This window comes from Mytilus edulis, chromosome 13, assembly GCF_963676685.1.
Source record: "Mytilus edulis chromosome 13, xbMytEdul2.2, whole genome shotgun sequence".
Lineage (NCBI taxonomy): Eukaryota > Metazoa > Mollusca > Bivalvia > Mytilida > Mytilidae > Mytilus > Mytilus edulis.
This window is the reverse complement of record NC_092356.1, coordinates 33,275,898-33,290,074: the sequence shown is the minus strand read 5'-3', so window position 1 is coordinate 33,290,074 and position 14,177 is coordinate 33,275,898. Positions and strand designations below refer to the sequence as shown.

General features: G+C 29.6%; 2 protein-coding genes across 2 annotated transcripts in view; both read right to left on the bottom strand.

Annotated features, from left to right (window-relative positions):
- Window positions 1–14,177, bottom strand: part of LOC139500902 (uncharacterized) — a 336,961-nt gene that overhangs the window by 147,170 nt on the left and 175,614 nt on the right. The gene's annotated exons all lie outside the window — the stretch shown is intronic.
- The window catches only part of LOC139501836 (leucine-rich repeat-containing protein 15-like), a 167,502-nt gene continuing 156,246 nt past the window's right edge, over window positions 2,922–14,177 (bottom strand). Inside the window, exon 10 of the mRNA XM_071291060.1 lies at window positions 2,922–2,997. Coding sequence (XP_071147161.1) covers window positions 2,922–2,997 — 76 coding nt within the window. The remainder of the gene's footprint in view (window positions 2,998–14,177) is intronic.

Below are 14,177 nucleotides of genomic sequence, written 5' to 3'. Positions count from 1 at the left end.
TTCTCTTTATTCTTCTGTGTATGTTGGCGTTTGTATTTTGTTCACTTCAGAGTTCCTTTTGTTCCTTTGTGTTCATCTTGTAGTTGAAGTGTATCCCTCGGTTATAGTTTGTAACCCGGATTTGTTTTCGCTCAATCGACGTTATGACGTTTGAACATCGATAAACTACTATTGCCATTATCTAAGGTTTAGTTTTCAATTGATTTAGAATTCTGTCATTTTTCCTCATGTAAACTATCTTGTCCTAAACATATTTATGTGTAGGCAAACCTCTCTGTTTAAATTTTTTTACCCCTTACATTATGCCAGTAATTCAATAACATAAAACGAAAGTCTTTTTTTCTTTTTTCATATTGTTAAATAAACTTGTAATACTAAATCCAATTGACACAAACTAATATATGAAAGACAATTGCAATTGATGACATTCAGTTATCTGGTCTATTCATTATGATCAATTTAAACGCTTTTTTTATTTTCATAAAAATGGTAATTTTTAAACATTAAACAAACTCAATAAATCCATATTTTTAAATTTTGGTGGAAAGTTTTCAAAAAAGATGAAAACATTGATTATATATATTGCTTTCTCAAAAACTTGTGATACTTGAAAAAAAAACTTAATAAAAGGAGAGGGTGATATAATACGACATAAAACCAGTAACGTTTTTTAGTACAGTTATGGTATTCGTCATTGTAGTTATTGGCCAACGTAAGTCTAGTACATATGTTTTTTTTAACTGGTTGATATATATTGACAACATACATGCAGATTTTCACAATATTTTATAAAGTTGTTTTTCATCTATGGCTTACATTATTATTCAATATCTGCCCTCAAGTAAATAAAAATCGAGGTTGTTTTAGTCAGTATAACCGCATATCAATGATGAATTTGAATACAAATAATTCAATGACCATCTTTTACAATAGTGTTTGCAGATTTGACGTTAGGTCTACTGACGTGTTTCATTTATCACGCCATTGTATGAGTTGCATACTCGGTGACCATGACGTTAAGTATGACGTTGTTGTATACATGCAGATAATAGCCCCCGAAAAATGCTGACATAACAGTTTTAGTTCAGCTACCTAAGTTGTCCATTTCAACATGACCTATTAATTTTCGCTATATTATATTTTGCATAATCATTTACTTTTAATTTATTTCACTAACATATTTTTGGTAAATTGATATTGGTCTGATAATATTTTACCTTTATCATTCAGTATTAGGTAAAGATAACTTTTCCAAAGAAAAACCGTTTTACTGCTGAGAATACATAATTTCTAATTAGATAAATATGCAACGAGTGACAAAACAACCTTTAAAATCACGAATGCAGTGTAGCATATACGTTAATTATCAGTGTTGGTCAATCACGAGTTCAATATTTCCTAATACTTCAATTACTTGATCACTTATTCTTTTTATGACATTGACAATGGGCTTTTTAATTGAAATAATGTAGGAACCCCATTGTTGTATGACGTTAGGGGAGTGAAATAATTGTCTTTATTTCACATGTGAAATTATCGGTTTTTATTTCACTGGGAAATCACGCTTATTCATTGCAAACAATGTAATAAATGTCTACATAACAACACAAGGTTATAGTTCATGTATGACTTAGATGATTAATGTAACAAATAATATGTTGATGTTTGGCTAAAACATCAAGTCTTTAGAAAGTTAAATCACCTTATCGATCACACATTTGAATACAAACAAAATGATCTTAAGACCATATTTACTACAGCTTCGTCGTAACCAGTGTTGACATAATAATACGCATATTTAGGCCTCGTTATGAAAAAACCCATTTTAACATCTCAATCACGAGCGAAGATATGGTTAAACTAAATGGTGTTATGTCTAGGCAGACAACAGTGATGAAATGATGCCGAAAGAAATATCAGTCCATAATCTTATTTCGGTTATCTAAGTTGTTCGTATTAACCATATGAAAGTCTCGAACCATGCATCATTTTTTACACAATGGTTTCCTTTGTGTTTTTATCAGAGGATTTTTGGGGGGTAATATTGGTCTAAAAATGGTTTCCCTTTCAAATTCAGTAAGATTAAACCAAAACGTTGCTGATTGGGATACAAGTTATGAGCTGCAATGGACCAATTATGTTTTGACTTTTGTAACAGATCAGTGTCGGATTTTATCGAAATATACAACTGATATAGGGATGTGTATAATCATTTTATACATGTTATAAAAAAGTCATATCTTGGTTATTACCATAAAAAAACAACAAAAAAAGAAGGAGGTCAGAGATAAAAGTACTTGGATTAATCTCATCATTTAAAGAACTTAAATCCAAACGTCCATATCTTTATTGAAAAAAAAACCGGCAGCCATATTAATCGAAACGAAATTTATACATATTCTAAGAAAATTGCTGAAAAAAGGTGGAAAATGACTATAGATATTTAGTAACTTTTTATCATTTTTTCCTGTTCTTTCTTTGGGGCAAATTCAAATTGAAGTTGTCAAGTGCAAACATTTTACTGTTTTGGAAATATGTACTACTATTTCTGATGTGCAAATGTATACCACTAGATCGATTATGCTATTCCTCTCTAGCAAGGTTTGGTCTCAATTTCTTTTTCGAAAAGTAAACTACCTTGCCCTAAACAGATACAAGGTAACCTCTGTTTTCAAAACATTTATATCACCTTAACTCATCTTACAAATTCAATAACATTTATCTGAATGTTAAAATGTTTTGAGTTCTAACAATTGGTTAGTAAGCTTACACGTTATACCAAATTGAATGAACAGGCATTCATCAATTTTAGTAGGAAAATGGCAAAATGTTTTCAAAAAAAGAAGATAAATCTTTGCGACAGCAAATCAAAACTCATACATTTTGTAAATGCAAATTATGTTTTTACGGCATAAAGTTACTTATAATGTCTTGAGTGACGTCAAACCTTGAAAGATATTCACGTCTAGTGCTGAAATTTTGTTGCCCCATAAGGACCTGCAAAATAACATTTTTGAAACGTTTTTCTGCATAAAATATTTCATATTCATCAATGCAATAATACTTACCTTGGAAAACGAGGGATACAATAAATTATTATAAAAGTTATTTATCATGGATAACTTAAATTATATAATATGTAAAAATAACATGCTCAAAGTCTTCTTTTAAATCTGGTCTTTCGACAGTGTTTTTTTAACTCAATGCCGGATTTGAAAACACAAAAAAAATATGTCAAAGTGGCGTTATTTTACAACAGCTATAACGATACCAGTGTAGCTATACTTATATTTGGTTGTTCTTACCTCAAGTATTAAAACATCATTTCATCATTTCATCATTTTGATATCGAGCTGTTATATGTGAAATTATATGGTGAATTTACACGGAGCACGATGTAAGCAAACAAGATACAAAATGCAACTGTTTCCTTTGTGTTTTTGGTAATCAAATAATTTTAATTTTGAAAATGGTAAGCTTTTTTCATTCAGCAGTAACTTTCGACAAATTTGATAAATGGTGTACCGTTATAGATCTATGATGAAAAGTTCAGGTATCAGTTTAATAAAAATTGTCACGCTACATGCAAATTCTAGTTATATCGTGATACATAGATATTTGATAATACGTATTTAAATAAATTTGTATCTGGTTAATTATCATAGATTAGGAGTAAGTAGAAACAGTTACATGGAAAAGTGCGTAGAACAATGTTGTAATTGTTCTGATAATGTAAATTGACTATTCGAATACGTAGAGAGCCATATTATTTCTATTAAAAGAGGTTTAGTGTGAATTTGAAATGATTTGTTCATCTCCGCTGAAGTAAACTTCCTTGTCCCAAACAGATGCAGGGAACCTCTCTACTGAAAACAATCCCCCTGAAAGTTTATGAAAATAAAATCAATAACTTAAATCTTCACGGCCTGATTGGTGATTTCGTGAAAATGTACAGTTTACATTAATACCAAATCAAACGAACACACATTTATTAATCTTATTTGGAAAGTTTCAAAATAATTTAAAAAATGAATTAAATCTTATTTTTGCATTAAATTTTTATATTCATCAATTTTAATATTCAACCTGGAAAACGAAGAACCATGGAAGCGTGGACTATCTGTAAAAACTGATTGAAATATTGCATACTTACTAACATATATTTATATTACAATGCATATTTTTTTATGAATGACTATGAAAGTAAAATCACAAAAATACCGAACTCCAAGGAAAATTCAGCACAAGAAGGTCACGTATCAAATGACTAAATCAGAAGCTCAAACAAAGGAAAACAACTGTCATATTCCTGACTTGGTACAGTCATTTCCTTATATAAAGGATGATGGATTCAAGCAGGTTTTATGGCAAGCTGAACCTCTCACTATGTCAGTCGCATAAAGTTCCATTATAATCGCATGTAGGTTAATGCTGTTCTAGGGCAAAAGGGCTATTTATTCATTAAAAAATCATTGAAATTTGAAATTGGTTAGAATTTTAGTCAGGAAACTTGTATACCCGAAACTAATTATGATCATCCCTTATACAATCCAAACTTTTAATTTCTGGTGTCGAAAAACTCCCCACCTCGTTACCATGGTAACCGGCGACATTCAAAGATGGCGTGTGCACCTTCAACTTCAAGAGCCGACACACCCGAAAGAACTACACCAATGAATGAAACAAAGTTGAATTTGGTTGACAAATATGTTATCTTTCCTGTTACAGCTGTTTTTTCTTTAAATTTGCCCTTTTATAATAAAAAATTACAGAAATGACATAAAATCAAACCATGCCCACACCAAAAGTCAACTTTCTTGTCAATTTTGAAAATGTTGTATTCATTTTATAAACAAGAAACGGCAATCTTGGTAGTCCTCTCATGGCGACATTTAAACACTGAAATGATTCAGATCGATTATTCCCCTTTGTGGTATCAACGTGCCGGGAAATAAATAAATGACATTGTGATAGTTTTCGACTAGAAATGGACACATTAAAGATGTAAAACAATGTTTGTTTTTCATTTTTATACTGAAAGTGTTCACAAATCTTGAAAAAAAATCATGGTGCATACGAATGTCATGAGGAAAAAAAGGGTGATACTCTAACGTTTTACTTTTTTAAAGATATTGCAAGAGCTTTCGTAACACCATGTTTATTTCTAACTCCACATATGTGCCGATTGTAAATAAAATAAATCTGGTTACTTTCGTAGCTTCGATTCTCATAGGTTTTTGACGACTTTAAGATAGGACCAAGGATTAAACTTAAGTAAGATAACACAACCATGGTTTTTGAATACTGAATGAGTTGGGAAATTTATATCCCATATGCAAGTTAATTTGGTCGATTGCTACTAAGCTGGGGGAAATTGATAAATTCAAAATTTAAATTGTCTTATTTGCCATACATTATATTTATTCAAATGATCAATGTTAAAAATAACATCTTAAATATCTACTAAAAATTAGATTTTTTAAACAGTTTCACTTCATTCTCAATGCTGAATATGAATACAAAAATAATGAAAAAAAATTTCAGCTGTTCAATTTTTTTAATTCAGTTGACCATATTAACCCCATAAAATCCTACACTCATACCAAATTTGGCTCAACGGTTTCTTTTGTGTTTCTGATGAGTTTATCTTGGGATGTGATATTGCTTTGAAAATTATTTGCCTTTCGTATTCAATAGTAACTTCCCACAATTTTCTAAAATGTATTACTGTTTTAGAAATACATTTGTACGATGCAAAGTTAAGATTCAAGTTTTATTTATACACACTTTCGCTCTAAATGTTGATTTACATTTGATCGTTATATCTTGAAATTTCTTATGTATGTGTTATATTACTTTGTATCGGGTTAATTATCCTAAAGAAGGAGAAAATAATGGCACTTGGAAGTAGTTCGAATAAAATGTTGTGTTTGTTCAGAAAAAAAATGTGAAAACTATTCGAGGACGTATAGCGTCAGAGTGATAATTGTTTTCCTCTTTAAGAAGGTTTGGTCTCAATTTGAAATGATACTATCATATGTGTCAAGTACACCATCTTGTCCTAAACAGATACAGGACAAATAAAGGAAACAGTAGTATACCGCTGTTCATTGACAAATGTCTTATCATCTTAAATTATCATAAAATTTAAATAAAATCAATCATAATGTACTTGGTTTGTCTATTCTGAATGATTAAATAAAGGTTCATAAGATACTTTAGTAAAATATCTAAAACATATCAATTCGCTTTCTGTTATTTTGGTATAATTGTAAATTTAATGCTTTTGGCGAATGTCAGCACATAAGTCAAGAGTTGTTGTGTATTGTTATATATAATATATGTTTTTATGTATTGTTTTAATGCCTAACCTACGATAGCCCCCGAAGGATGCTGGCAGAACGATTCAAGTTTTGTTACCTAAGTGGTGCGTTTGAACCTCCTCGTACATTAATTTACGCAATACTATATTTTACATAACAATTTCCTTATAATCTATTTTAACAAAATATTTTTGGGAGGTCATATTGGTTTGATAATTTTCCGCCTTTCTCATTCTGTAGTAAGTAACCACAACTATGCCAAATGAAATACAGTTTTAGAGCAGAAATTGAACAATTTATAATTTTTGCTTTATATCATTATATATCAATATTTATTAATGCATGCTTTATATTAATGTAAAATCCGGATAATTTACAAAAGATAGGATATATTACAAGACAGTCTATGTTTTCTTAATTCACTTCAACTGTTTTATCAATTTCCTAACATTTCTTTTGGATAATTTTTTTGAAACGATACACAATTATCATTTTTTATATATTATGAGGAATTTGTGCAGTCAATTTAAAGAAAAAGCAAAAAGCAAACTATTTTTTCATAACATAGATCAAGGCAACATTTTCATTGACTAAACTCATGTCACTTAAGAAAGATAATCAATTTAATAACATAAATCTAAAAGTCCTTATTACTATGTTATTTCTTAAAATGATACCAAATCAAATTAAAGCGAAGTTCATTCATTAATCTAAAATGCAAATGCGGTTTTTAAAATGTAGAAAAGAAAAGTCAAATACAAAGTATCATAAAGTACTATATTTTGGTAGTGCTCGAAATGAGAATTATTGATTAAATTCCCCATTATTAAAGTTTAATCTCAATTATACTGAACAGTTTGTCATTCCTACTCCAGTTAAACAATTTATAATGAAAGTCACATGGTAACCTCTCTATTGACAAAATGCAGATGGCATTGCGTTATCTGATCCATCCAATAGCATCATTTAAACGGCATCTTCGTTTTTTGAAAACAGTAGACTTTATATGATATACCAAATAAATTAAACAGTATTAAAATCTTTCGGAAAATTGCATTATTTGAAGAAAAAAAAAAAAAACACTGATTATTTATATTGCATTCTTAAAAACTTATTTTACTTTAAAAACAATGAATAAAATAATAGGGGTATTATAATACAAGAGCAATCTAGCAATACATGGGGAATTTTGTAATTTGATTGGTCTGTAGGGACCTACAATATAGCATAACGTATTTCATCATTACATTTGGCATATTCGTAGATGCAAACAGATTAACATTGGCAATACATTGGCCAGCGGATGTCTAATATATCGGTATGTAAACTAGTTGATATATTGCAAATAAAGGCAATAGTAGTATAGCGCTTTCAAAAGTCATAAATCGATTGAGAGAAAACAAATCCGGGTTACAAACTAAAGCCAAGAGGAGCACATCAACTATAAAAGGAAAACAACGGAACAACAGAAACATAGTGACAGATTTTCATAATATAATACATAGTTATTTTCCAATTATGTCTTACATTATCCTTATAAGACAAATATCTTCAATGTCTGCCCTTAAATCTATAAAAATCAACGTTGTTCTTAGACAATTTTACCGCAATATTAATGATTAATTTAATAACAAATAATTCAATGACAATATTTTACAGCAGTGCTGGCAGATCATACGTGTGGTCTTCTATCGTGATTGATTTATTCTGTCATTTAAGCAGTTTCAAAGTCAGTGGCCATGGCGTTGAGTAGCATACATTATGGTTGTGTGCATGCAGACAATAGCCCCCGAAGGATACTGGCCCAACGTTTTCACCCCAGTTACCTTAGTTGTCATTTTGAACCTCATACTTTACTTTACGCAAAATTATATTTTACATAACAAGTTCCTTAAATTTATTTTATTAAAATATTTTTGGGAAGTGATATTGATCTGACAATTTCCGCCTTTCTCATTCAGTAGTAAGAAAAGACAACTTTACCAAATGAAATACTGTTTTAGAGCAGAAACTGAACAATTTAAATTTTTGCTTTATATCATTTTATATCAATATTTATTAATGCATGTTTTATATTAACATAAAATCAAGACAATCAACGAAAGATACGACCCATTACAAAAAAAATATGTTCACTAAATTCACTTAAAATGTTTTATCGATTTTCTAACATTTTTTTTAATTATTTATTTATTTGAAACGATACACAATTATATTTTTTGGATATAATTTGAGGAATTGTGCAGCCATTTTAAAAAAAACCAAATGGCTATAATAGATATGCAATAACTTCATGGAACGCTCGTCTTGCGCAAATATATAATTTTAATCCTATTATATATGATGAGTTTATTTATATAATCATCATTTAATTTTGGGTCAGTTAACTTAAACGGTCTGAAGTGCAAATATTGTATTGGTCTGATAACATCAGATTATTACATGGCATTTTTCATATCGCATGTATTATCAGCCCTAGGTTCAATATCAGCCCAAGAGCCGCATGGCTCGAGGGCTGATACTGACCGAGGGCTGATAATACATGCGATATGAAAAATGACATGTTATGATCTTTTTATCATATGCTTCAACAGTAGAGAAAAATAACAGATGCATATATTGACCCTTCTACGTGGTTCCCGAAAAGAAGTTGAAAGAGTAAAAAGTTCACGGACGTCGGACCCAAAATTTGATACATTCAATATGAAATCTTTCTATCATATGCCGCAACAGAGAAAAAAACCCACATTTTAATATGGACGAATCGACAAAAAAATAATTCAACAATATGCGTAATGAACATTGTTTGGAAAAGTCAACTTTTTTAAAGTAACTTTCTAAATTATGTTTCAGAAAAACTTAAAAAATGCATTTATTTAATAATTTTTTTGTATTTGTTTTTTTTTAATTAAATTTTATTATTTTACACAATATACTTTCCAGTATTCAAATAATTGTTTTGTGCACTACTTTGTAATGTTTTTTCACTGAAAACGTAGCATTGAGGTGTATTTTCCGGAATTTGCCGATTATCACCGGAATGCCATGTGATAACGTTACGGAAAGGCATGTGATAACAATCGAAGCATGTGATAAACTTTTCATATCAGCCCGCTAAGCACCAATTCGAAAAATATGGAAAATACTTTAATTTAATGCTATTATCATACGGTAAAAATCATATGTTATTTAGTCCAAGTATATGATAATATGTACTACTAAAAAAATGTAGAACTATATTGTACCAGATAGAAAATGATATTACTCTTAATTAAGGCTTGCTTGACTTGTGTCATCTTTTTTCCTGTAAACTATATTGTCCTAAACAAATACATGGAAACCTCTCCAATGTGACAATCTCTATCCCCCTTAACTAATAACAGCAATACAATATCATAAATCTAAAGTCCTTATTTGTTATTTCTTTAAATTGTACACTTTTCATATAATACAAAAATCAAATTGACACAAATTAATATATCTGTGCACGATAATAAAAAAAATAAAAAAAGATAAATTACATCATTGCATGGAAAACCAGCATCAGATGGGTCAAACAGTTGTTTGTGGATTCAAATTACTTACAATTCCGTCAGAGCCGTCAAACCATTAAAGATATTTTCGTCAAGCATTTCAATTTGATTAGAAAACAGCCACCTGTAAAATAATATTTTTATAAAAAAATGTCTGCATAAAATATTTTGTATTCCTCAATCCATACATATTAACAGTAGAAAAAGAAGAAAAGTTAAAGTGTAGTATATCTGTTTGAAAAACAATTAAAGGTATTATTGACAGATCCTTCATGTTGATTTGTTAAATAAATTTCTTCAGATTATTTGTAAAGTTTATTTTCATTGTTATTGTGTAACATCACTGTTTGAGGGTGACAGAGGAACGTGTTTTACCTCGACACTCAAATCGTGTGCTGTTCAGATATACATACAATGTACTTACAACCAAGTGGTTGTATTTGGTTAGTTGAAACATAAAAAGATCGATAATGCTATTCCTATTCATCAAAGTTTTATCTAAATTTGATTAAGAATGCTGTCGTCTTTGATCCTGTAAACTATCTTGTCCTAATCAGATATAGGCAAACCTCTCCATTTACAAATTCAGATTCCTTACTGTATACCAGTAATTCAATAACATAAATCAAAAGTCCTTATTTGTTATTTCTTGCATATATTTCTAATTTTACTTGTAATACTAAATACAATTGACACAAATTAATAGGATCAATTTAAACGCCGTTTGCTTATTTTTATCAAAAAGGTTGTCTTTAAACATTCAACAAACTAAATCGATCCATATTTTAATAGCTCGATGGAAAATATTTTTAAAAAGATAAGAACATTGATTATACATTTTGATTTTCCGAAAAATTAGTGTATTCGTCATTGCAGTTATTGACCAACAGAAGTATATCTGTTTATAAACTGGTTGATATATATTGACAACATACTGGCAGATTTTCATAATATGATATAATATTCATTTATGGCTTCCATTATTATCATTAGACGAAAACATCTTCAATATCTGCCCTTCAGTATATAGAAATCGATGTTGTTCTTAGACAGTATTACCGCATTATCAATGATGAACTTGAATACAAATAATTCAATGACCATCTTGTACAACAGTGTTTGAAGATTTGAAGTGATGTCTTCTGACTTGTATCATTTGTCCCTCCATTTAATGAGGTCCATATTTAGTGACCATTACGTTAAGTATTACGTTGTTGTGTGCATGCAGACAAATAAGTAACCGCCGAATAATGCTGACAGTTTCAGTTCAGTTACCTAAGTTGTCCATTTAAACCTAATCTATTACTTTACGGTATATTGTATTTTGCATAACTATTTACTTTTAATTTATTTCACTTAAATATTTTTGATAAAGTGAAATTGGTCTGATAATTTTCTACCTTTCTCGTTAAGTATTAGGTTAAGACAACTTTGTCAAATTAAATACCGTTTTACTGCTGACAATAATTAGTTATCAAATGTACCAGGATTATAATTTATAATTAGAAAAATATTCAACGAGTGACCAAACAACCCGTTAATTCACAAATGCGCGTAGCGTATACGTTATTTATCAGTGTTGTGCGATCACGAGTTCAATATTTCTTGATACTTGAATTCATTAATAAGTTATTCTTTTTATTACATTGACAATGGGCTTTTGAATTGAAAACAATGTAGAAACCACATTGTTGTATGACGTTAGGGGAGTGAACTAATTGCGTTTATTTCACATGTGAAATTATCGGTTTTTATTTCACTGGGAAATCACTGTTATTCATTGCAAACAATGTAATAAATGTCTACATTACAACACAAGGTTATAGTTCTTGTATGACGTAGATAATTACTGCAACAAGTTACATGTTGATGTTTGGTTAAAATATCAAGTCTTTAGAAAGTTAAATCACACAATCGATCACAAATTTGAATACAAACAAATTTATCTTATTCAATCCAGTCTACAGACAGTTTAATCACATAATTGATCACAAATTTGAATACACACAAAATGATCTTAATACCATATTTACTACAGCTTCGTCGTCACCAGTGTTGACATAATGATACGCATATTTATCCCTCGATATCAAAACTCCCATTTCAACATCTCAATCTTGAGCAAAGATATGGTTAAACTCAATGGGGTTATGTCTAGGCAGACACCAGTGATGAAATGATGCCGGCAGAAATATCAGTCCATAATGTTTATTTCGGTTATCTCAATTGTTGGTATTAACCATATAAAAGTCTTGAGCCATGTACTAATTTTTACACAATGGTTTCCTTTGTGTTTTTATAAAAGGATTTTTGGGGAGTAGGTCCGAGACCACAATTGTCGTCCCTTGATTTTCGTTATTCACAAATATAGTCCCTAGTGTTGACAGTGGGTTGCTTGCCATTAATTTTTATACCCCTTCCAAATTTATTTCTCCATGTTTAATGCCTCAAATTGCAAGTAGGGGGTGAAATTACACTGTAAAAAAATTTGGGTCCAGAATTTTAAAGGAAAGTAGTGATTTGGTCCAGCTGAAAAAGGTTTAAAATTAGCACTTCGGAAGCTGTCAAAAGATTTCAAGACGCCCTAAACAAATAATTGTCCATATTTTGAGTTAGAGCCGATGAAGTTTTCTATAATTTTGATATAATTTGTCCCAAAAGTAGTACACAGGCAATTTTTTCCAACGTGTGTTTCACGTTTGTGCTCATCACGTGAGAACAACGTATTTCACACGTGTGTATCACATGGGTTAAACGTTTATATCACGTGTATTTTACAAACATGATATTCTCACGTGATAATCACGTTTTAATCTGATCACGTGATATTCACGTTAAAATATCACATTATTATCACATGTAAAAAATTTTAACATGTAAATATTGTGTTAATTTTACATGTAAATTTTTTAACGTGATTTTAACGTGTAAATAATGTGTTAATTTCACATGTAATTTTTTTTTGTTATTTTCAAGTCTATTTTATTACATGATTATGATATAAATTTATATCAATATTACATGTATTACATTTGTAAGTGCAAGTTATTTTTTCATTGGCCAATGTTTGATGTTCATGTATCAAGTGAATATATAAGGTAATGCATGCCCATCATCAATGATAATCATATAAATTTTATCTTCAAATAGTACCGTCACAATAAAAGTGGTAATATACATGTACTTTCAGTTCAAACAAGACTTAAATGTACAGTTATTATCACTAGTGTTGCGCTGATTTGAAGCAAAAGTTTAAAATTCTGAAGTTTTATGAATATTTAATAGAAAACAGACTACTGTACTGTAACCATAGTTTTGAAAGTACAACATAAAAATTCAGCAATTGCATAAAATTAAATTGTACGTTGTTGTATGTTGTTTACTGTGTAATATTATTCCTTCACATGAGTTATTGAATTATGCTTTGTTATGTTCTTTGATGATTGAGTCTTTTCCTTCATTTTCTCTTCAATGGTATATTATCTTCCTTTACTTAAAGTTGACAATGGTCTGGTCTTCAATAAAATTACAAGAGGTACATTCTGTAGCAAGTCTTTTTAACTGAAATAAACTCATTTCGTATTCTGATATCTTCTTTTCAGTCTTGTTGTTATAATGATTTACTGCTTCAGACACTTATTTCCTCTTTTTATTCCTAAAAGATGTTTCACTCGGCCAATTTTCCCTACAAACATAAGAAAAGTTATTTTGGTGAAGAAAAGAGCAATTTGTACAAAGTATTAAAAAAAAATTATAGCTTTTGGCCCATTATGTATAAACTGTTAAACCATAACTCCTACCCAACCTCCTTTTGAGGTATGGAACCATGTGGTACAATTTCATAAAGATCCATTTAGTTAATAAAGTTATTGCCTTGAAACACAAGTCTTCGGACGACGATGCCATAAATTATATGGTTGCAAAAAATTGAGGTTGTATAAATATATCATGAATAATAGAAAAATAAAAACTTTATTTAAAGGATTCGAAAATAAAAGTAATGAAAAACAAATGAGGATGGAAAATTTTTTGGAGGGTCAATGAATGCAAGATATTTACCACACCCCAAAAAATTGAAAACTGCATACTGGTAGACCTTTATATAAAATAAATATATAATGTACAATGTATATACATTAAACGACAAGATTTTTGGCTATCTGTGATATATTTATTTACATAATATTCATAAGCAGAGACGGTCAAATTGTTTTATAACTGTCATTCTGTGGCATTTTATATATTTAAAGATGACTATGCATTACAGGTTTTACTCCTTGTTGAAGGCCAAACCAATAGTTATTAATGCCTGTATCCTTTG